We start from the raw sequence: 24,882 nt of genomic DNA on the forward strand, positions 1-24,882 counted from the left end.
TGCATATATGCAGTGGTGTACTGCCAATGGCGGCAGGCCACGCCAGTGCTATGGAACCCATGAGCCGTACCGCACTGGGCCCTGCTTCCACCCATTAGCACCCACACTGCCCGGCCGCTCGCCTGTATAGAATAATGGGAAAGGAAACGTCTTCTGATGCTCCCTCCTCCATCATCATTGCTCACGCTGACAGCCGGAGGTGGGGCCAGTGTGAGCAATGATGATGGAGGAGGGAGCGTCAGAAGATGTTTACATTACCATCATTCTTACTCGATGTATGATGTCAATACAGGGCGCTCGCTGCTCTGAGATGTCTGGCGCTTCACACTGCACGCTGAGGGGACTGGAGCATCAGCTGAAACCAGGAGAGGTGAGTATTGTATTTATTATTTTTCAAATCAGTGACCGGTGGCCATAATACAGTACGAGGAGTACATTATACTGCATGTAGGACCATGGAAGTGCATTATACTACATGGAGGACCATGGGGGTGCATTATACTGCATGGAGGACCATGGGGGTGCATTATACTGCATGGACGACCATGGGGGTGTATTATACTGCATGGAGGACCATGGGGGTGCATTATACTGCATGGAGGACCATGCGGGTGCATTAACCTACATGGAGGCCCATGGGGGTGCATTATACTGCATGCAGAACTATGGGGGTGCATTATACTACATGGAGGACCATGGGGGTGCATTATACTACATGGATGATCATGGGAATTCATTATACTGCATGGAGGACCATGGGGGTGCATTATACTACATGGAGGACCATGGGGGTGCATTATACTACATGGAGGACCATGGGGGTGCATTATACTGCATGGAGGACCATGGGGGTGTATTACACTGCATGGAGGACCATGGGGTGCATTATACTGGATGGAGAACTATGGGGAGTGCAGTATACTGTATGGAAGACTATGGGGAGTTCAGTATACTGCATGGAGGATCATGGGGGTGCATTATACTGCATGGAGGACCATGGGGGTGCATTATACTGCATGGAGGACCATGGGGGTGCATTATACTGCATGGAGAACTATGGGGGTGCATTATACTGCATGGAGGACCATGGGGGTGCATTATACTACATGGACGACCATGGGGGTGCATTATACTACATGGAGGAACATGGGGGTGCATTATACTACATAGAGGACCATGGGGATGCATTATGCTGCATGGAGGACCATGGGGGTGCATTATACTACAGGATGGACCATGGGGGTGCATTATACTACATGGAGGACCATGGGGGTGCATTATACTGCATGGAGGACCATGGGGGTGTATTACACTGCATGGAGGACCATGGGGGTGCATTATACTGGATGGAGGACCATGGGTAGTGCAGTATACTGTATGGAAGACTATGGGGAGTTCAGTATACTGCATGGAGGATCATGGGGGTGCATTATACTACATGGACGACCATGGGGGTGCATTATACTACATGGAGGACCCTGGGGGTGCATTATACTACATGGAGGACCATGGGGATGCATTATGCTGCATGGAGGACCATGGGGGTGCATTATACTACAGGATGGACCATGGGGGTGCATTATACTACATGGAGGACCATGGGGGTGCATTATACTGGATGGAGAACTATGGGGAGTGCAGTATACTGTATGGAGGACTATGGGGAGTGCAGTATACTGTATGGAGGACTATGGAGAGTGCAGTATACTGCATGGAGGACCATGGGGGTGCATTATACTACATGGAGGACCATGGGGATCCATTATACTGCATGGAGGACCATGGGGGTGCATTATACTATATGGAGGACCATGGGGGTGCATTATACTGCATGGAGGACCATGGGGGGGTATTATACTGCATGGAGGTGCATTATACTGGGTGGAGAACTATGGGGAGTGCAGTATACTGTATGGAAGACTATGGGGAGTTCAGTATACTGCATGGAGGACCATGGGGGTGCATTATGCCACATGGAGGATCATGGGGATTCATTATACTGCATGGAGGACCATGGGGGTTCATTATACTACATGGAGGACCATGGGGGTGCATTATACTACATGGAGGACCATGGTGGTGCATTATACCACATGGAGGATCATGGGGATTCATTATACTGCATGGAGGACCATGGGGGTTCATTATACTACATGGAGGACCATGGGGGTGCATTATACTGCATGGAGGACCATGGGGGTGCATTATACTGCATGGAGGACCATGGGGGTGCATTATACTGCATGGAGGACCATGGGGGTGCATTATACTACATGGAGGTCCATGGGGGTGCATTATACTACATGGAGGACCATGGGGTGCATTATACTACAGGATGGACCATGGGGGTGCATTATACTACATGGAGGACCATGGGGGTGCATTATACTGGATGGAGAACTATGGGAAGTGCAGTATACTGTATGGAGGACTATGGAGAGTGCAGTATACTGCATGGAGGACCATGGGGGTGCATTATACTACATGGAGGACCATGGGGATCCATTATACTGCATGGAGGACCATGGGGGTGCATTATACTACATGGAGGACCATGGGGGTGCATTATACTGCATGGAGGACCATGGGGGGGTATTATACTGCATGGAGGTGCATTATACTGGGTGGAGAACTATGGGGAGTGCAGTATACTGTATGGAAGACTATGGGGAGTTCAGTATACTGCATGGAGGACCATGGGGGTGCATTATACTGTATGGAGGACCATGGGGGTGCATTATACTACATGGAGGACCATGGTGGTGCATTATACCACATGGAGGATCATGGGGATTCATTATACTGCATGGAGGACCATGGGGGTTCATTATACTACATGGAGGACCATGGGGGTGCATTATACTACATGGAGGACCATGGTGGTGCATTATACCACATGGAGGATCATGGGGATTCATTATACTGCATGGAGGACCATGGGGGTTCATTATACTACATGGAGGACCATGGGGGTGCATTATACTGCATGGAGGACCATGGGGGTGCATTATACTGCATGGAGAACTATGGGGGTGCATTATACTGCATGGAGGACCATGGGGGTGCATTATACTACATGGAGGACCATGGGGGTGCATTATACTACATGGAGGACCATGGGGGTGCATTATACTGCATGGAGGACCATGGGGGTGTATTATACTGCATGGAGGACCATGGGGGTGCATTATACTGGGTGGAGAACTATGGGGAGTGCAGTATACTGTATGGAAGACTATGGGGAGTTCAGTATACTGCATGGAGGAACATGGGGGTGCATTATACTGTATGGAGGACTATGGGGGTGCATTATACTATATGGAGGACCATGGGGGTGCATTATACTACATGGAGGACCATGGGGTGCATTATACTACATGGAGGATCATGGGGATTCATTATACTGCATGGAGGACCATGGGGGTGCATTATACTACATGGAGGACCATGGGGGTGCATTATACTACATGGAGGACCATGGGGGTGCATTATACTGCATGGAGGACCATGGGGGTGTATTATACTGCATGGAGGACCATGGGGGTGCATTATACTGGATGGAGAACTATGGGTAGTGCAGTATACTGTATGGAAGACTATGAGGAGTTCAGTATACTGCATGGAGGACCATGGGGGTGCATTATACTGCATGGAGGACCATGGGGGTGCATTATACTGCATGGAGAACTATGGGGTGCATTATACTGCATGGAGGACCATGGGGGTGCATTATACTACATGGAGGACCATGGGGGTGCATTATACTACATGGAGGACCATGGGGGTGCATTATACTACATGGAGGACCATGGGGATGCATTATGCTGCATGGAGGACCATGGGGGTGCATTATACTACATGTAGGACCATGGGGGTGCATTATACTACATGGAGGACTATGGAGGGTGCATTATACTGGATGGAGAACTATGGGGAGTGCAGTATACTGTATGGAGGACTATGGAGAGTGCAGTATACTGCATGGAGGACTATGGGGGTGCATTATACTACATGGAGGACCATGGGGGTGCATTATACTGCATGGGGGACCATGGTGGTGCATTATACTGCATGGGGGACCATGGGGATGCATTATACCGCATGGAGGACCATGGGGGTGCATTATACTACATGGAGGCCCATGGGGGTGCATTATACTGCATGCAGAACTATGGGGGTGCATTATACTACATGGAGGACCATGGGGGTGCATTATACTACATGGAGGACCATGGGGGTGCATAATACTGCATGGAGGATCATGGGGATTCATTATACTGCATGGAGGACCATGGGAGTGCATTATACTACATGGAGGACCATGGGGGTGCATTATACTACATGGAGGACCATGGGGGTGCATTATACTGCATGGACGACCATGGGGGTGTATTATACTGCATGGAGGACCATGGGGGTGCATTATACTGAGTGGAGAACTATGGGGAGTGCAGTATACTGTATGGAAGACTATGGTGAGTTCAGTATACTGCATGGAGGACCATGGGGGTGCATTATACTGTATGGAGGACCATGGGGGTACATTATACTGCATGGAGAACTATGGGGGTGCATTATACCACATGGAGGACCATGGGGGTGCATTATACTACATGGAGGACCATGGGGGTGCATTATACTACATGGAGGACCATGGGGATGCATTATACTGCATGGAAGACCAAGGGGTTGCATTATACTACATGGAGGACCATGTGGGTGCATTATACTACATGGAGGACCTTGGGGGAGCATTATACTGCATGGAGGACCATGGGGGTGTATTATACTGCATGGAGGACCATGGGGGTGCATTACACTGGGTGGAGAACTATGGGGAGTGCAGTATACTGTATGAAAGACTATGGGGAGTTCAGTATACTGCATGGAGGACCATGGGGGTGCATTATACTGTATGAAGGACCATGGGGGTACATTATACTGCATGGAGAACTATGGGGGTGCATTATACTACATGGAGGACCATGGGGGTGCATTATACTACATGGAGGACCATGGGGGTGCATTAAACTACATGGAGGACCATGGGGATGCATTATACTGCATGGAAGACCAAGGGGGTGCATTATACTACATGGAGGACCATGGGGGTGCATTATACTACATGGAGGACCTTGGGGGTGCATTATACTGCATGGAGGACTATGGGGGTGCATTATACTGGATGGAGGACTATGGGGAGTGCAGTATACTGCATGGAGGACCATGGGGGTGCATTATACTACATGGAGGACCATGGTGGTGCATTATACTGCATGGGGGTGCATTACACTACATGGAGGATGTAAGAGAATGAGAAGTCCTAATATTCTGAGTAGCCATGTTAAACCTAGCAGCCATCTTGTTCAGTAGTTTGAGAACTGAGTTTTGCAGCTAATGAGATGCATGTCCTACACATGTCCTAGTGACAATGGAGCCATAAAATGATGTCACTGCCATTAGCAGGTATGGTGGTATACACAAAGGTTAATAGCAGCAGCTGCAGGTCAATGTGAGAGTAAATAAGTGGTGTTATAGGGTAGTAAATAATGTTATTGTAATTGTGGTATAGAAATTAGGACAATATAGTTGTCAATATGTCATTTCTTAAGTAAGGACATGGGAATTTATGGATTTAATGGAGTTTGGTAAAAATACTCATGAATATTGTCATGTTGCATTATCACATTGTTGTTCTAGAATGCACTTCCTCCCTGCAGTATGATGTTATCATGTATATGTAGTTCCCTTGTTTAAGCTATGCATAAAAAGGCTCTGATACTGTTTTTCGGGGCCATTCCATCGCCATGCTATCGCCAGTCTACAGGCGGTCCACCGCCATGGCCACACCATCGCCAGACTGAAGCCACACCATGGCCAGACCATCGCCAGATATCCCAATGCTGTTTTGCTTATCTAGACACCTGCGAGTGTCAAGTGTATTTTCCCTGCCTGCATTCTGAACTGTTCTGCCGCGTACCTCTGAATAAACTTCATTCTCTGCTTTGAAGAATTATCTACACTGTTTTCCAGGCTCTTTCAGCTCCTGGTAAGGACTTTCTTACAATTGGCGCAGCCAGCCTAGAGGAGCGGCTCAGGAGAGCTGCCTTCAGAAGAACCAGAAGGAGAGGATTGTATATGAGGAGTTAGAGAAAGGAAGGGCAGAATAGGCGTGGCGCCACGTGTACATCGCTCAAAGTAAGCCAGCCGGATAGAGGACCCTTCGTGGAGCGCTTCAAGCCTGCCCGAATTTATAAGAAAACTATAAAAGCGAAGCACTATAAAAATATATGTGCAACCAAGAAGAAACCTCTACGTGAGTTATCTACAAGGACGTGAAGAAGACGTTGTAAGCCCGGTAGCAAAGAGGCTTTAAAAGGCGGAGGGAGACGCCTGGCAAGCGTAGCGAGAGAGGCTGGAAACACGGTCACACCTCTTTTGGTCGACTCAAGCTGGCAAAGGGTCTTCCAGACAGAGCGGTGTGAGTATCTAACCTTTGCTTAAATTGCACTTGTTAATACCAGAACAGAAAAAACGCGTCCTTATATTCCTCCAGTATGGAGTGGTTAGGAAAGCAGGCAGATAAGCATACTGGCACACCCCAGCTGGAGGGGGTTAATGTTAAATCCACTTGTCTAAATTGTTTGCAGTGGTTAACAAAAGAAAGCAGGGCACTAGATGAGAAAAAGGGCATTAGGGAAGGATAGTAGCCAAACAGTGGCTTTGTGTAAGAGAGTTATTGCTTTCTTCAGTCCATTGATAGATTTCCTGCAGGACAGCATGTTAACGTGATCACCCAGGGAGGGGCAGTGTTCAGAGAGAGTAGAAAAGCTAAAGCAAGCAGAGATAGTAGAAAGATGGGTATGAATACTGGGCTTTACAAATAGTCATTGATGAGATGGGAGGGGTAGCAGAGATTGACAGGAATAAGATTGAGGACAGGAGACATAGAATGGAAGAATGGACATTTAGAGAAACAGAATGTGGTGACAAGACATCTTGAAAGCGTTGAGGAACAGTTTAGAAAAGAGTTTATGTAATTTTTAAAGACAATACCCTTAGAGGGGGCTTTCAAGTCAGGAGTCTTGCAGAATGCAGAATCTATTGATGATGTTGTAGAGATTTTGTTGACCGGTGATCTCCTTATCCTGCTGTGAATGATCCTAGGCAATATCAGCAGTATAGGGGTCTTCAGATGGTTAACCCTGTCTCTGAGGAGCCTTCAGCTCCTGCTTTGTCTCCAGCAGACCCCAGCTGTCAGCCCGGAGATCAATGTTATTCAGGGAGGAACCACCCCTCCTCATCTCCATGCTTCTTTAATGAAGGAGCTGCGGGATCATGAGGACCGGGTTTCTTACTGAAGATCTCTTTGGGGTGGAGGTAGGAGCTGCAGGATCGAAAACTTTCTCAGATGAGGATGATGGATTTTTTGGGCTTCCCACCGCAGGTAACACCGACTGATAATGTGCTTCCCCTGTTCCCCTTGTCTTCCTTGCCCCTCATTCCCTGGGCAAGGATAGGGGACCTTATGTCAGGGGGAGAATAGAAGGACTGCCGAGGGAAGACATCCTCATCGATACAGGAGCCTCAGTTTCAGTAACAGGACACAAATTGCAGTCACCCCCTGGTCTGCCTGAGACCACCACTTTGGTGGGATTTGAGGGCTCCTGTATTCAAGCAGTAAAAAGTAGTCCAGTGAACCTGAGATTTCAGGGTGCAGGCAGATCGAAGAAAAGGGGTCTTCGATGCACTTTTTGGGTAAATCCACAATTACGGTCCACTATTCTGGGTACCAATGTTTTGGGAGCAATGGGAATTGTTGTTGATTTATGTAACAAAGTTCTGTGGCAGAACAAAGAAGCAAATACTTGTTCTATAATTGTACTGTGGAGGAGGAGGTGGAGAGTCACAAATTACCCATTGCCAGTCTAGGTTCATGTACTGATGAAAATGTTGATAATGATGTTCTTAAAAATGAATTGAAACAAAGGTTCCCTGAATTATGGATCTCAAAGAAAACTGATTGTGGGTTGATACAAACTCAAGTTAAAATTGATAATGAAGAGCTACCACCTGTCCGGCATCAGCACCAAATTCCTGAGGATGCAATGCCTTACATAAGGGCTGCGGTCAGTGAATTAGAAAAAAAAGGTTCTGTTGTAAAAGGTAATTCCCCATGTAACAGTCCCATTTTACTTGTTAAAAAAGAAGGATGGTAGCTTTCGAATGGTTGTAGACTTGAGATTTATAAATAAGTACACTCCCTCAGCCGCTCACCTTGTTGCATCTATCCCTGAAGTTATGTCACAGCGGAGGAGTGATTGTAAAGTGTTTTCTTCTTTGGATATTGCAAATGGCTTTTCCTCAGTACCCCTAACACCTGGATCTGCCCTCCGCCTTGCATTCACCTATGAGAATGTGCAGGACTTGTTCACGCGGTTGCCCATGGGAGTCCACAGTTCCCCTGTGTATTCCCATCAGGCATTGGCTCAGCTCTTAGAACCTCTTGGTTACAGAGACAAAGTCTTACAATATGTGGATAATTTGTTAATTGAAACCGCTGATGAATATGAACACAAAGAGACCCTTGAAACTTGACGCGGGACTCAAAGTGAGCCTGACAAAGTACAATGGATGAAGTCAGGGGTTACAATTTTGGGTTTGTCAATTTCAGCAGAAGATAAAACAAAACAATGCATGACAGGGTTAATGCTATTGAACCTGTTCCCATACCAACTAATATTATTGAGCTTAGAAAATTTTGGGGTCTTATTCATTTTTCCAGAGAATTTGACTTTGCTCATCTGGCTAAACCATTGTATGATTTGTTAAAAGAAGTTGGTAACGATCACACCCCTGTCATTGTAGAGGGAGAAGCCTTGCGGGCTACAGAAGGTATGAAGCGAGCCCTTACGGCAGCCACCGCGTCAATCAGCACTGACCCGTCCCAGCCCTTTTACATTCAAGCCCACACCGGAGATGCATCTATCTCCTCTGTGCTTTTACAAAAATGGCCCAAAGATAGTCCTGAAGTGTCCAGCCAGTTGTATGCCCTGGGTTACTCTCCAGGTTGCGGACCCCGTGGAGAAAGGTTTTACTCCGTGCATGAAGCACTTACTGGCCGTGCACTGGACAATGAATCAAGTAAGACACATAGTGGGATTTGCTCCATTAATTCTACAAACCCCACGTCAGTCTAAAAACCCTGTTGAAAGGAAAAGCCTTGGGGTAAATTCACAGAGAATGGCTCAATGGATCATTGACTTTGATATCAGAGACTTACAAGTTGAAGTGGGTGAAAAATATAATTTAGCCCAGATGATGCAGTACGCAGGAAAGTGTCACGATTGTCAAGTTGAACAGGCTAATGTCACTCCCTTCCCCTTCCGAGCAGACTTTCAGGAGGGCGTCCCTTGTGCCTGTATTCACGGAGCTCGATACTGGTACGATGGATGCTACGCCACAGGTTATGCTGTATGGTTTCCTGATAAACAGTTGTTGCTGCAGTACAGAGCCCCAGGTCACTTCTCTGCCCAGTAAGATGAATTAGAAGCAGCTCTACAAGTTATTCCAGCGTTCACCGGACCGATGGATATTTTCAGTGACAGTGCCTATGATGTTTCCTCCCTCACTTTGTATCTAAATGTTATGGCCCGGATGGTTGATTCACAGAACAAGCCCTTATAACATGCAGAGATTCTCAGACAGCGCAGTGGGGCAAAGAATTCCCAAATTGATGGTCCTTTTGTAAAATCAAAGGTCACAAAAAACTTGTTTTATTCCCTCGAGTCTCTGTACTACAAAAGGGTTAATGACAAGCTGGTCCCTTACATCCCCACGACAATGATCAAGTCCCCGATTAAATGTAATCATTCGGGACCAGAGGTTTTACTAGAACTTGTACAACACAAAATGTGGCATCCGCACCTGAGCTTTGTGTCATGAGATACATGATGAATGCCTTATCTGTTTACAGAATAATCCCAAAGGAAAAGGCGAGCCCCATCTCCGGAGAATACAAGTAGCGGAGGGTCCCTGGCAGTCTATTCAAATTGATTTTATTGGTCCCTTCCCTCCAGCAAAAGGAGGTTTTAAATATGCCCTTGTGTTAGTCGAGAGGCCAGCCACTAACAATACTGCCCCGACTACAGCTAGACTTTTGTGGAAAAATGTCTTCTCACATTGGGGTTTCCCTAAAATAATTGAAAGTGTAATTGGCCCCACGGTTTTATGAGTGAGCAAGGTAGCAAACCAAGGAGCAAAATGTTCACATTGATCAGTGTAGACTTCTTAATTATCTTACTGACATTTCTGCTAAGGATTGATACTCCACCTTTTTTTCTCCCCAGGTCAGTCAAAGATTTTCATATTCGACTCCTGTGACCATGAACCTACCAGATGATCAGGAGAAGGTGTTTCACACTATACAGTGGGAATCTGATAGTGTGAGAGGAGGAGAAGACCAGGAAAATCCGGAGTCCAAAGAATAAGAAGAAAAAAGGAAGACACGGATCAGAAGACTTAACTATTAGAGGACTTATTATCTTGGGACTAATACTTTAATGACTTTTTATTCTTTTTTTGCTTTTTCAGGGATTTTTGCCGCTCCAGACACAAGTTTATAAAATGATGAATTCCCGTAATAATCATGTTTATAATAATTCACCTTTGCATATTACATCAATGTAAAGTTGTACTCTGGAAAGAGTACAAGAGGGGGACTTGTAAGAGAACGAGAAGTCCTAATATTCTGAACAGCCATGTTAAACCTAGCAGCCATCTTGTTCAGTAGTTTGAGAACTGAGTTTTGCAGCTAATGAGATGCATGTCCTACACATGTCCTAGTGACAATGGAGCCATAAAATGATGTCACTGCCATTAGCAGGTATGGTGGTATACACAAAGGTTAATAGCAGCAGCTGCAGGTCAATGTGAGAGTAAATAAGTGGTGTTATAGGGTAGTAAATAATGTTATTGTAATTGTGGTATAGAAATTAGGACAATATAGTTGTTAATATGTCATTTCTTAAGTAAGGACATGGGGATTTATGTATTTAATGGAGTTTGGTAAAAATACTCATGAATATTGTCATGTTGCATTATCACATTGTTGTTCTAGAATGCACGTCCTCCCTGCAGTATGATGTTATCATGTATGCGCCTTTTGCCGCAATATGTAGTTCCTTTGTTTAAGATATGCATAAAAAGGCTCTGATACTGTTGTTCGGGGCCATTCCATCGCCATTCTATTGCCAGTCTACAGGCAGTCCATCGCCAAGGCCACACCATCGCCAGACTGAAGCCACAACATGGCCAGACCATCGCCAGATATCCCAATGCTGTTTTGCTTGTCTGGACACCTGCGAGTGTCAAGTGTATTTTCCCTGCCTGCATTCTGAACTGTTCTGCCGCGTACCTCTGAATAAACTTCATTCTCTGCTTTGAAGAATTATCTACACTGATTTCCAGGCTCTTTCAGCTCTTAGTAAGGACTTTCTTACAGGTGTTCTTAAACCCCTGGTAAAGAGTACACCCAGCTACATTCAGGACACGACAGACCTACTGAATAAACTAGCAGCAATAGGTCCTCTACCAGAAGGAACCATCCTGGCCACCATGGATGTGGAATCGTTGTACTCTAATATGCCACACCAGGATGGATTAAATGCCTGCAAAATCTTCATGGAAAATACAGGAATTGATGCTCATTACGTGCTGAAACTTACAGAATTCATCCTCACCCACAATTACTTTGAATTTGATAACATATATCTACAGGAAACTGGTACAGCGATGGGAAGTAAAATGGCTCCACAGTACGCAAATCTTTTCATGGCCAAGCTTGAAAGTGACTTTTTGTCCTCATGTCCCATCAGGCCTCTGGCCTACTGTCGTTTCACTGACGATATTTTAGTCATCTGGACGGGGTCTTAGCTGAAGACGTTCCATGAACACTTTAATCAATTTCATCCCACCATCAACCTAACACTCAACTACTCCTGGACTGAAATTAACTTTTTGGACACCATCATCAAACTACAGAACAATGAAATAGAGACATCCCTGTACCGGAAACCAATCGACCGTCCTACATACCTTAAATGGGACAGTTTCCATCCAAAACACATAAAAAACTCTATTGTTTACAGCCAAGCCATCAGATACAATCGGATATGTTCCAACCCTATGGATAGAACCAAACACCTAGGTGGCCTCAGAAAGACCTTTTGGAATCAGGGCTACCATCCAAGAACAATTGAGAACCAGATTACAAGAGCCACCAGAATATCAAGGAATCATCTCCTACATCACAAAACCAAACAAGAAAGCAGCCGGGTGCCTCTAGTAGTCACCTACAATCCAAATCTGGAGGCGGTAAGAAGAGCTGCATGGAAACTACAACCCTTACTACAAAAAGATGCCCGATTACAATCCATATTTCCAGACCCCCCACTTCTGTGTTTCAGGCAGCCCCCAAATCTAAGAAGCATCATTGTCAGAAGCTCCCTGTCATCTCCACCAGCTACAGGTACCTTTCCCTGCAACCAGAAAAAATGTAAAACCTGTCCGTGTATAACGACCACAGACAAGATAAAGATCCCCAACTCACATCAGGACTATAAGATCCCAGGTACATTCAGCTGTATCACATCTAATGGGGTGTACTTAACTATATGTACCAAATGTCCAGCTGGGGGTCTGTATGTAGGGGGGAGACAGGGCAAAAACTTAGGACAAGGATGAATCATCATCGCCACACAATAAAAGAAAAAAGAATAGATCTACCTGTAGCCAAGCATTTCTGTTCCCATGATCACAGCATCCAAGACATTAAATTACTGGTATTAAAAGGTCACTTCAAATCTCAAAGAGACAGAAGAGTCTCGGAATATAAACTGATGGTGACTTTTGACACTTTCGGAGCAGGATTGAATGTGTCGCATGGATTTATGTCATTCTACATCAACTAAGGAATGTGCCCATCAGACTTGTGAGGTCATCATAACACTGGACTTAGCCACAGGACAATAAAATCTTCACACTCCTTATCTATGAACTGCTAAAATATTTATAGCTAGAACTGTTCATCATAATAACTCTGCTTTCCATCACCTGTCTCATCTATTGCATTATTTCTGTGTCTTATTGTGTAGAAATATGTGACTCTTCAGATTTTGCGTTATACTAGCCTGATGAAGAGACCTGCGTAGTCTCCAAAGCTTGCAACTTGTTACCATCTTTTCAATTAGCCAGTAAAAGGTAAAAATCCTACAATGTGATTTTCTGGTTTTCCTTTTAGATTCTGTCTCACAGGTGAAGTAACCTACGATAAAAATTACAGATCTCTCCATTCTATGTAGGGGGGAAAACGTGCAAAACTGACAGCGTATCAAATACTGATTATTCCCACTGTGTGAATATATATATACACATACAGCGTCACTCACCTGAACACCACCTGTCTGATCTATACGGGCCTCTCCATATATACTGTACATATATATACACTGTCACTCACCTGTAAACAATTTGTCTGATCTATAAGGGCCTCTCCATATATATGGTCACTCACCTATCTTCACCAGGTGTGGTCGGGAGGTATTACTGCTTCTCTCTGTGCAGGCGGTGACTGTGACATTATAGATGTCCCCCGCTGGCAGACTCATCACAGCGGTCATCATGGTTCTGGACACCTGAAATTATGCGGTAACATTGGTCATATGACTGGAGAAAATGTCAGCTGGTTTTACTACCTTAATCAGATCCTATTCTTTGATATATGACACCTGACCGGATGACGGGTGATGGCAGAGAAGGTGACATCTATGTTTACAGGGCAAAAATATCCCGAAAACTTGCCCTGGTGACAAAATAGACAGCACATGGGGGACGCCGGCCCAACACATGGAGAGCCCCGACCAAGCACATGGGGGTCGCCGGCCCAGAACATGGGGGACCCCAACCCAGCACATGGGGGACCCCGGCCCAGCACATGGGGGACGCCGGCCCAACACATGGAGAACCCCGACCAAGCACATGGGGGTCGCCGGCCCAGAACATGGGGGACCCCGACCCAGCACATGGGGGACCCCAACCCAGCACATGGGGGACCCCGGCCCAGCACATGGGGGGCACCGGCCCAACACATGGAGGACTGCGACCCAGCACATGGGGGTCGCCGGCCCATAACATGGGGAACCCCGGCCTAGCACATGGAGGACCCCAGCCCAGCACATGGGGGACCCCGGCCCAGCACATGCGAGACGTTGGCCCTGCACATGGGGGAGGCGGCCCAGCACATGGGGGACACCGGCCCAGCACACGGGGGACCCCGGCCCAGCACACGGGGGACCACGGCCCAGCACACGGGAGAGGCCGGTCCAGCACACGGGGGGCCCCGGCCCAGCACATGGAGGAGCCGGCCCAGCATATGGGGGAGGCCGGCCCAGCACATGGGGAACGCCAACCCAGCACACGGGGGACCCCAGCCCAGCACACGGGAGACCACGTCCCAGCACACGGGGACCACGTCCCAGCACATGGGGGACCATGGCCCAGCACACGGGGGAGGCCGGCCCAGCACACGGGGGAGGCTGGCCCAGCACACGGGGGGCCATAGCCCAGCACATGGAGGAGCCGGCCAGCACATGGGGGAGGCCAGCCCAGAACATGGGGGACGCCGGCCCAGCACATGGGGGACACCAGCCCAGCACATGGGGGACCCCGGTCAGCCGCCGTTGGGTCCCTTTTCAGGGCTCGCCTCGGGGTCAGTATAATACTCAGTCTTACACTTTTCTTGATTCGCTTCCTTCCTTCCGCTGTCACTTGCCAATGCAACATCCTGGAATGGGACAGATCGAAAGTTTTCTCTCCATATCTCCAGGTGACGTATAGCAGGTGTCTGACATATTCCACGTGCACAATTTGTGGGGCAACAGGGGCTGTGAATGAGAACGTGACGGGTAAGACCTCATACTGCACATAACATATTAGAGCCCCAACCTGAACATCACGGTACAGTCGTGGCCACACGTTTTCAGACTGACACGTATTTTGGTTTTCCCATTTTCCCTCTTCAGTGTTTTCGCTCTTAGTCGCTGTTTCTATGGTTACTGACGGACAATTATAAACATTTCGCACGTTGTTACATGTGAGTGACAAACACATGAAGTTCCAGCGATGCCTCAATATTCCCGGCAGCGCTGACCCTTATTCTGCACACTTCTGCCCCTTATTCTCCACACTCTTGCCCCTTATTCTCCACGCTCCTGCCCCCTTATTCTCCACACTCCTGCTCCTTACTCTCCATGCTCCTGCCCCTTATGCTCCACACTCCTGCTCCTTATTCTCCACACTCCTGCCCCTTATTCTCCGCACTCCTGCCCCTTACTCTCCACGCTCCTGCCCCTTACTCTCCACGCTCATGCCCCTTATTCTCCACACTCCTGCCCCTTATTCTCCACACTCCTGTCCCCTTATTCTCCACACTCCTGCCCCCTTATTCTCTGCACTCCTGCCCCCTTATTCTCCACACTCCTGCCCCTTATTCTCCACACTCCTGCCCCTTATTCTCCATGCTCCTGCCCCTTATTCCACACACTCCTGCCCCTTATTCTCCACACTCCTGCTCCCTATTCTCCACGCTCCTGCCCCTTATTCTCCACACTCCTGCCCCTTATTCTCCACACTCCTGCTCCTTATTCTCCACACTTCTGCCCCCTTATTCTCCACACTCCTGCCCCCTTATTCTCCACGCTCCTGCCCCTTATTCTCCACACTCCTGCCCCTTATTCTCCACACTCCTGCCCCCTTATTCTCCACACTCCTGCCCATTATTCTCCACACTCCTGCCCCTTATTCTCCGCACTCCTGCCCCTTATTCTACACACTCCTGCCCCTTATTCTCCACACTCCTGCTCCTTATTCTCCACACTTCGGCCCCTTATTCTCCACACTCCTGCCCCCTTACTCTCCACACTTCTGCCCCTTATTCTCCACACTCCTGCCCCTTATTCTCCACACTCCAGCCCCTTATTCTCCGCACTCCTGCCCCTTACTCTCCACACTCCTGCTCCTTACTCTCCACGCTCATGCCCCTTATTCTCCACACTCCTGCCCCTTATTCTCCACACTCCTGCCCCCTTGTTCTCCACACTCCTGCCCCCTTATTCTCCACACTCCTGCCCCCTTATTCTCCACACTCCTGCCCCTTATTCATCACACTCCTGCCCCTTATTCTCCACACTCCTGCCCCTTATTCTCCACACTCCTGCCCCTTATTCTCCATGCTCCTGCCCCTTATTCCACACACTCCTGACCCTTATTCTCCACACTCCTGCCCCTTATTCTCCACACACTCCTGCCCCTTATTCTCCACGCTCCTGCCCCTTATTCTCCACGCTCCTGCCCCTTATTATCCACGCTCCTGCCCCTTATTCCACACACTCCTGCCCCTTATTCTCCACACTCCTGCCCCCTTATTCTCCACACTCCTGCCCCCTTATTCTCCACACTCCTGCCCCCTTATTCTCCACACTCCTGCCCCTTATTCTCCACACTCCTGCCCCTTATTCCACACACTCCTGCCCCTTATTCTCCACACTCCTGCCCCTTATCCTCCACACTCCTGCCCCCTTAATCTCCACACTCCTGCCCCTTATTCTCCACACTCCTGCCCCCTTATTCTCCACACTCCTGCCCCCTTATTCTCCACACTCCTGCCCCTTATTCTCCACACTCCTGCCCCTTATTCTCCACACTCCTGCCCCTTATTCTCCACGCTCCTGCCCCTTATTCCACACACTCCTGCCCCTTATTCTCCACACTCCTGCTCCTTATTCTCCACACTCCTGCCCCTTATCCTCCACACTCCTGCCCCCTTATTCTCCGCACTCCTGCCCCCTTATTCTCCACACTCCTGCCCCCTTATTCTCCACACTCCTGCCCCTTATTCCACACACTCCTGCTCCTTATTCTCCACACTCCTGCCCCCTTATTCTCCACACTCCTGCCCCTTATTCCACACACTCCTGCTCCTTATTCTCCACACTCCTGCTCCTTATTCTCCACACTCCTGCCCCTTATCCTCCACACTCCTGCCCCCTTAATCTCCACACTCCTGCCCCTTATTCTCCACACTCCTGCCCCCTTATTCTCCACACTCCTGCCCCTTATTCTCCACACTCCTGCCCTTTCCCTGGCAGCTGGATATTGGCATTGAGGCAGATCCGTGCCTGACGACCGTCCGTCCTTGTCTCATCAGTGCTTGGATCTCATCACCATTTATGAGTTTCTGTTTGTTCACCAGCTTTTTGAGGATTGATCGTCATGGCAGCGTCACCTTTTCTTCTCCGGACAATCATTTTTAAAGATGTCCCAAACAGTGTGAAGGGACTTCACCATAGACAATACCTTCCCCCGTCCTTTGTGCAGAGTATCAGCCTGTCCCTGATATCTTTCTTGGAGAGAAGTGGCTTCTTTGCTGCCTCTTTGACATCAGATCAGCCTCCTTGCAGATGCTTTGACACTTGGTGATTAGATAAATATTTGATTTACAGCAATCCGTCAGCACATTTGGCCTACCTAAACTATTACCAGCGCGTGATTAGACGCATGCCCCGGAGAACACTGGGAATGGCACCTGAGCAGAAGGCACTTGATGTCTAAACCCATAGAAGGGCGGAAGACTGCAGAGAAAATGCGCATGGACAAGATTTCCTCTTCAGCGGCTGACGTCACAGTGACAGATTGACGCTGATGGAAGGCGAGATGCATTGAGATGAAGTGCGGAGGAAATGTTATCTTCCAGGCATCGTCCAGGCATTCGCCTCTTGACAAAGCAAACTTGCGAAACGCGCGTCGAGGTCCGCAGGTCCCACACTGGTTTGCTCCTGCCTTGTCCCCTGGCCCCCTCCTTGAGCGTCCCTTGGTGACTTCATCGGTGAGTGTATCTTACACTATGGTTTATATCTACTCTGGCCCCATTAGGGGGGAAAATGGGATATGTATCCACCATTACTTGAAGTACTGATATCTTTCTATAGATACCTCTCCTATCTTGTCATTCATTAGCATATGCTATTTTGGGTCGCTCTTCCCTCTCCCCTCATTTACACTATCCCGCTACACTGGTAGGCTGTGGATAGCTGCTACGTGCTTCCGTGGTTCTGTATCGTCTCCCTATTTGCATTTATTCACTATATATGTAATATTATGTATTTATACTTCTACTAATAAAGTCTTTTTTATATGCTGTATACTCAGTTTTCTCTTGTGTTTTTACACATCGTACTGCCCATAGCCTGGAAGAGGTCATTTACATAAATGCATAAAAGATAATTTATCAACAAGACATCTAATGTGAGACATACAGGGATCACTCTTTTCAGCAGTCTATAACCTGTATGCCCATAGTAATCGTTTAGATCAAATGTGCCCATTTAAGAGCAATACAAGCAGCAATGTCCTTGCCAGTAAAGCCCTTATGATGCAAAACGATGATGATTACACATTTTCTTGGAGGTAACAATGGATAACAGAAGAAGACAATGGTTTCGATCACCAGTCCCTTTTTGAAGCAATTCTTCTCTGATAATTTAATCAGCATGGCAGAGTAATATTAGCTGCTTTGTCCTCATTTACACATTCTGCCGAGCAAATGAGATCACAGAAATTATTGAAGACGCTCATTTTGTGGCAGGGTTTGAAATTCATTACAAAAGTTTTTTCTTGTAAATAAGTTATTTTTCATGGTGAGGAATGACTTACCGGATTATTCAAGAAAGACTCTTCTACCATTGCCACATCCATGTATTCACCAAATGTGCAGAAGTATGTGATGTAGGAAGAAAGCAGTATGTGTAGATCCAGTATGTAACCGGACAAGACGTCTACACAACAGCTGCTAGCAGATGAAAGGGCAGGAGCAGGCAGGTGATGGGGAAGTGGCCCCCAGCAGTCAAGTGGCCCCCAGCAGTCAAGTGGCCCCCAGCAGTCAAGTGGCTCCCAGCAGTCAAGTGGCCCCCAGCAGTCAAGTGGCCCCCAGAAGTCAAGTGGCCCCCAGCAGTCAAGTGGCCCCCAGCAGTCAAGTGGCTCCCAGCAGTCAAGTGGCCCCCAGCAGTCAAGTGGCCCCCAGCAGTCAAGTGGCCACCAGCAGTCAAGTAGCCCCCAGCAGTCAAGTGGCCCCCAGCAGTCAAGTGGCCACCAGCAGTCAACTGGCCACCAGCAGTCAAGTGGCCCCCAGAAGTCAAGTGGCCCCCAGCAGTCAAGTGGCCCCCAGCAGTCAAGTGGCCCCCAGAAGTCAAGTGGCCCCCAGCAGTCAAGTGACCCCCAGCAGTCAAGTGGCTCCCAGCAGTCAAGTGGCCCCCAGCAGTCAAGTGGCCCCCAGCAGTCAAGTGGCCACCAGCAGTCAACTGGCCCCCAGCAGTCAAGTGGCCACCAGCAGTCAAGTGGCCCCCAGAAGTCAAGTGGCCCCCAGTAGTCAAGTGGCCCCCAGCAGTCAAGTGGCTCCCAGCAGTCAAGTGGCCCCCAGCAGTCAAGTGGCCCCCAGCAGTCATGTGCCCCCCAGCAGTCACCTAGAGTGGTCCTTTGCTTTGGGTCGGCATAAATACAGGTCTAGGTCTCGGGCTTGGATCAGCATATATATTGCTCCAGGTCTGGGTCTCAGGACCGTGTGTATACATGTCCTGGTCTGTGGCTTGGGTCGGTGTGTATACATGTACTGGTCTGTGGCTTGGGTCAGTGTATATACATGTCCTGGTCTGTGGCTTGGGTCAGTGTATATACATGTCCTGGTCTGTGGCTTGGGTCCGTGTATATATATGTCCTGGTCTGTGGCTTGGGTCGGTGTATATACATGTCCTGGTCTGTGGTTTGGGTAGGTGTATATACATGTCCTGGTCTGTGGCTTGGGTCCATGTACATACATGTCCTGGACTGTGGCTTGGTGTATATACATGTCCTGGTCTGTGGCTTGGGTCCGTGTATATACATGGCCTAGTCTGAGGTGTGGTCCGTGTACATACATGTCCTGGTCTGTGGCTTGGTGTATATACATGGTCTAGTCTGAGGTTTGGGTCCGTGTATATACATGTACTGGTCTGTGGTTTGGGTCCGTGTATATACATGTCCTGGTCTGTGGCTTGGGTCAGTGTATATACATGTCCTGGTCTGTGGCTTGGGTCCGTGTATATACATGTCCTGGTCTGTGGCTTGGGTCCGTGTACATACATGTCCTGGTCTGTGGCTTGGTGTATATACATGGTCTAGTCTGAGTTTTGGGTCAGGGTATATACATGTCCTGGTCTGTGGCTTGCTGTATATACATGGCCTAGTCTGAGGTTTGGGTCGGTATATATACATATACTGGTCTGGTGCTCGGGTCAGTGTATATACATGGTCTAGTCTGAGGTTTGGGTCCGTGTATATACATGTACTGGTCTGTGGTTTGGGTCCGTGTATATACATGACCTGGTCTGTGGCTTGGTGTATATACATGGTCTAGTCTGAGTTTTGGGTCAGGGTATATACATGTCCAGCTCTGTGGCTTGGGTCAGTGTATATACATGTCCTGGTCTGTGGCTTGGGTCCGTGTATATACATGTCCTGGTCTGTGGCTTGGGTCCGTGTACATACATGTCCTGGTCTGTGGCTTGGTGTATATACATGTCCTGGTCTGTGGCTTGGGTCAGTGTATATACATGTCCTGGTCTGTGGCTTGGTGTATATACATGGTCTAGTCTGAGGTTTGGGTCCGTGTATATACATGTACTGGTCTGTGGTTTGGGTCCGTGTATATACATGTCCTGGTCTGTGGCTTGGGTCAGTGTATATACATGTCCTGGTCTGTGGCTTGGGTCCGTGTATATACATGTCCTGGTCTGTGGCTTGGGTCTGTGTACATACATGTCCTGGTCTGTGGCTTGCTGTATATACATGGCCTAGTCTGAGTTTTGGGTCAGGGTATATACATGTAGCACCCCGAGGACTCGGCTGCTACAGGGGTATTGCACCTCGATCCAGAGGTGTGGTATTCCACTCCCGGGTAAGGATGGAGTGTGGGACTGAGCTCAGCTAGCTGCATGCACTACACTCATCCCATTTCCGGGGGACAGAACAACGGTACTCCCACCAGATAGATGTGCAGGTACGACAGCGTCTGTCCCTGGCTGGAGTGGGAGGGGGGGGAGGAACATCCCAGTAGTGTAGGGGCAGATAGGGGAGGGACTCTGGGCATAGAGGTAGGAGCCCATTGGGTGCTAGTCACCTGGGCTCACACATAGAGGGAGTATATATGGTGGGCACCATCTAGAGACAGAGAGAGCAGAGCTGAGAGAGTCAGAGGGAGAGTTCAGCCAGGAGGGCTGACAGGGAGCTGTGGCTCCGGCTGGGCCCAGCTCCAGGGCCAGGCCTGCAGTGGAGAGGAGGAGGAAGAGAGGCCCAGAGACGCAAGACAAGAGGGAACCCTGAGATCCCAGAAGTAAACCAAAAGGGTGAAGGGTTGGCAGAAAAGGGTACCGGAACCCAAACTGGTGGAGGCTAATGATCCTCAGCCAGGAACCGGAGGTCGTGGTCAAGTTTTGGCGCGACCCTCACCACATCCACCAGGAAGGCACACCACGAGTAGGGTCAGGAAAGCCAGAGAAGGTTTTGCCACCAAGAGGCCCGAGGGAGCCGGACAAAGGTGGATCCCTGGTGGGAACGGCCAGTAGGAAGGAAGAGAGGGGAGCTCAGGACCACGCTCTGGACTGCCTGGGAGTTGGCCGAGTCCCACACCTGGTGGACGCAGCACGGCTCGGGTGGTCACTCAAGGCCGGAGTGACCGGAACAACACCTGTGAGTAAAAACCCTGAAACTGCATCGCATGTCTCTGAGCTTCCTTGCTGCACCATCACAAACACCATCTTCCACATCTGCTGCCCTGAGGCCATACCCCTCCCGTTGGGGGTTATACCATCCTTGCTGCACAATCCTACCACCGGCCTCAGCGGACTGCTCTGCAGCGGCGGCCTCCTAGCCGCAATCAACGGGTGGCGTAGTCGACACTTAAACAACATCTACAAAAGACTGCCACACACTTAGTTTGACCACCCTGGGCACGGACCGGGTCACCGCCACACGGACTACTACCCCTATCCAGATCCGGCTCCGGGTGTCCCTTGAACATGGCCCAGGGGGCGCGTCATACATGTCCTGGTCTGCGGCTTGCTGTATATACATGGCCTAGTCTGAGGTTTGGGTCGGTATATATACATATACTGGTCTGGTGCTCGGGTCAGTGTATATACATATCCTGGTCTGTGGCTTGGTATATATATATATATACACGTCTTGATCTGGAGCTCGAGTCGTTGTACATACACTAGTCCTAATTTGGGGCTTGGGTCAGTGTATATACATGTCCTGGTCTGTGGCTTGGGTCCGTATATATACATGTCCTGGTCTGTGGCTTGGGTCCGTGTATATACATGTCCTGGTCTGTGGCTTGGGTCCGTGTATATACATGTCCTGGTCTGTGGCTTGGGTCCGTGTATATACATGTCCTGGTCTGTGGCTTGGGTCCGTGTATATACATGTCCTGGTCTGTGGCTTGGGTCCGTGTATATACATGTCCTGGTCTGTGGCTTGGGTCCGTGTATATACATGTCCTGGTCTGTGGCTTGGGTCGGTGTATATACACCTCTTTGTCTAGGGCTCGGGTAGGTGTATATACACCTCTTTGTCTAGGACTCGGGTCGGTGTATATACACCTCTTTGTCTAGGGCTCGGGTAGGTGTATATACACCTCTTTGTCTAGGGCTCGGGTAGGTGTATATACACCTCTTTGTCTAGGGCTCGGGTAGGTGTATATACACCTCTTTGTCTAGGACTTGGGTCGGTGTATATACACCTCTTTGTCTAGGGCTTGGGTAGGTGTATATACACCTCTTTGTCTAGGACTCGGGTCGGTGTATATACACCTCTTTGTCTAGGGCTCGGGTAGGTGTATATACACCTCTTTGTCTAGGGCTCGGGTAGGTGTATATACACCTCTTTGTCTAGGGCTCGGGTAGGTGTATATACACCTCTTTGTCTAGGACTTGGGTCGGTGTATATACACCTCTTTGTCTAGGGCTTGGGTAGGTGTATATACACCTCTTTGTCTAGGGCTCGGGTCGGTGTATATACACCTCTTTGTCTAGGGCTCGGGTAGGTGTATATACACCTCTTTGTCTAGGACTCGGGTCGGTGTATATACACCTCTTTGTCTAGGGCTCGGGTCGGTGTATATACACCTCTTTGTCTAGGACTTGGGTCGGTGTATATACACCTCTTTGTCTAGGGCTCGGGTAGGTGTATATACACCTCTTTGTCTAGGGCTCGGGTAGGTGTATATACACCTCTTTGTCTAGGGCTCGGGTAGGTGTATATACACCTCTTTGTCTAGGACTTGGGTCGGTGTATATACACCTCTTTGTCTAGGGCTTGGGTAGGTGTATATACACCTCTTTGTCTAGGGCTCGGGTCGGTGTATATACACCTCTTTGTCTAGGGCTCGGGTCGGTGTATATACACCTCTTTGTCTAGGACTTGGGTCGGTGTATATACACCTCTTTGTCTAGGGCTCGGGTAGGTGTATATACCCAGTCCAGTCTGGGGTTTGAGTTGGATACTTGCCTGTTATAAAGCTTAGAGTAGAAGTGTCGCAGCAGCTCTGCTCAGGTTCACCCCATGTTACCATCGTCACCCGAAAGTTATAGTACCATGCCGGCAGTAAGTTGTTGAGCTTCTGAAATAAGAATGAGAGCAATGTTATGTGCACGATTTAAGATGTGATTGGTATATATAGCACTAGCGTATGTCCTAGCGTGGTACAAAGACTGCATGATCCCAATATATTACACACAGACCAGAAGCCATGGAGATCTCCTCCTGCCCCTCACGACCCGTCTCCCTAATGAGCTTCCTCTCTACAGACAGTCTTTGTCCCCTGTTAGTGCTGCCCTCAATGTGGCTGTCCTGGAGCTGGAGGGGGCAGACTTGTCGATATCATCTGATTTAATTAGTTAATGAGCACAGTAAATTATAGGGAATGTTACCAACCAGCCCCACTCCATTAGGACACTGCCACGCGCGTCAGGGCTCTCGCCCGATCTCGTGCAATATTTTAACAAAATGAGAAAGCACTTTATTTAAAAATATTATGATCTTTATGGGATCAGCTTTGGATTAGGCATCTGCATGACAGTTGGGTGAGGAATTTATACTTACCTTTTGATAAAGACGACATATCCTCTAACCCTCTTCCTTGTCATGATGTTAACCCTTTTACCTTTGCACCCATTCAAGCACGTTATCTGATCGCTTTTATAGTAGAATTCAATTTACATGTTGACATTATCACAAAGCGACTTTGGATACATTAATTAATCGTATGCAATTTTGTAACTCATTACAATGTACTGAGATGATCCGTTATGGTGCATTATTCCTAATGAATGCTGGCCCTTTACTTATATAATTACAGTGACATTCTATAATAATTTTCAGCCCAATACTGGAAAGAAGTTTGGTCGTTCTTTTAACCTTTGTAATTATTATTGTGGTAATTTTCTGTATTTTAATATTGAATTTTTTCAATACATTTGACAGTAAAGTACTCAATGTCCCATCTCATGCTGCAAAGAACCCTCCGAATCACTAGCAGCTAGTGGAGAGAAACTCATGGGGCGGCCACCACCCTCTCCTGACCTCAGCCCTATTGAGAGCCTCTGGAGTGTCCTCAGCAGGAGATCTATGATGGTGGAGGCCGATCACATCAGATCAGCAGCTCTGGGGGCGATTCTGACACCCGGCAAAGACATTCAAGCAGAAACTCTCCAGAAACTCCCAAGATCAATGGAG

General features: G+C 48.3%; 1 protein-coding gene and 1 long non-coding RNA gene across 3 annotated transcripts in view; one reads left to right on the top strand and one right to left on the bottom strand.

Annotated features, from left to right (window-relative positions):
• Positions 1-24,882, bottom strand: part of PTPRO (protein tyrosine phosphatase receptor type O) — a 621,455-nt gene that overhangs the window by 291,195 nt on the left and 305,378 nt on the right. For both annotated transcript variants that reach the window (XM_073650602.1, XM_073650601.1), the window contains exons 10-12: positions 23,656-23,767; positions 14,791-14,942; positions 13,574-13,694 (exon numbers count right to left, since the gene is read on the bottom strand). In XM_073650602.1, coding sequence (XP_073506703.1) covers positions 13,574-13,694; positions 14,791-14,942; positions 23,656-23,767 — 385 coding nt within the window. The remainder of the gene's footprint in view (positions 1-13,573; positions 13,695-14,790; positions 14,943-23,655; positions 23,768-24,882) is intronic.
• Positions 199-13,246, top strand: LOC141164354 (uncharacterized). Its single transcript, XR_012250897.1, has 3 exons — positions 199-370; positions 6,034-6,481; positions 10,350-13,246. It is a non-coding gene; the product is annotated as an uncharacterized lncRNA (long non-coding RNA).

This window comes from Phyllobates terribilis, unplaced genomic scaffold (assembly GCF_046119375.1).
Source record: "Phyllobates terribilis strain yellow unplaced genomic scaffold, ASM4611937v1 Scaffold_10__3_contigs__length_209671492, whole genome shotgun sequence".
In the NCBI taxonomy this organism is placed as follows: Eukaryota; Metazoa; Chordata; class Amphibia; order Anura; family Dendrobatidae; genus Phyllobates; species Phyllobates terribilis.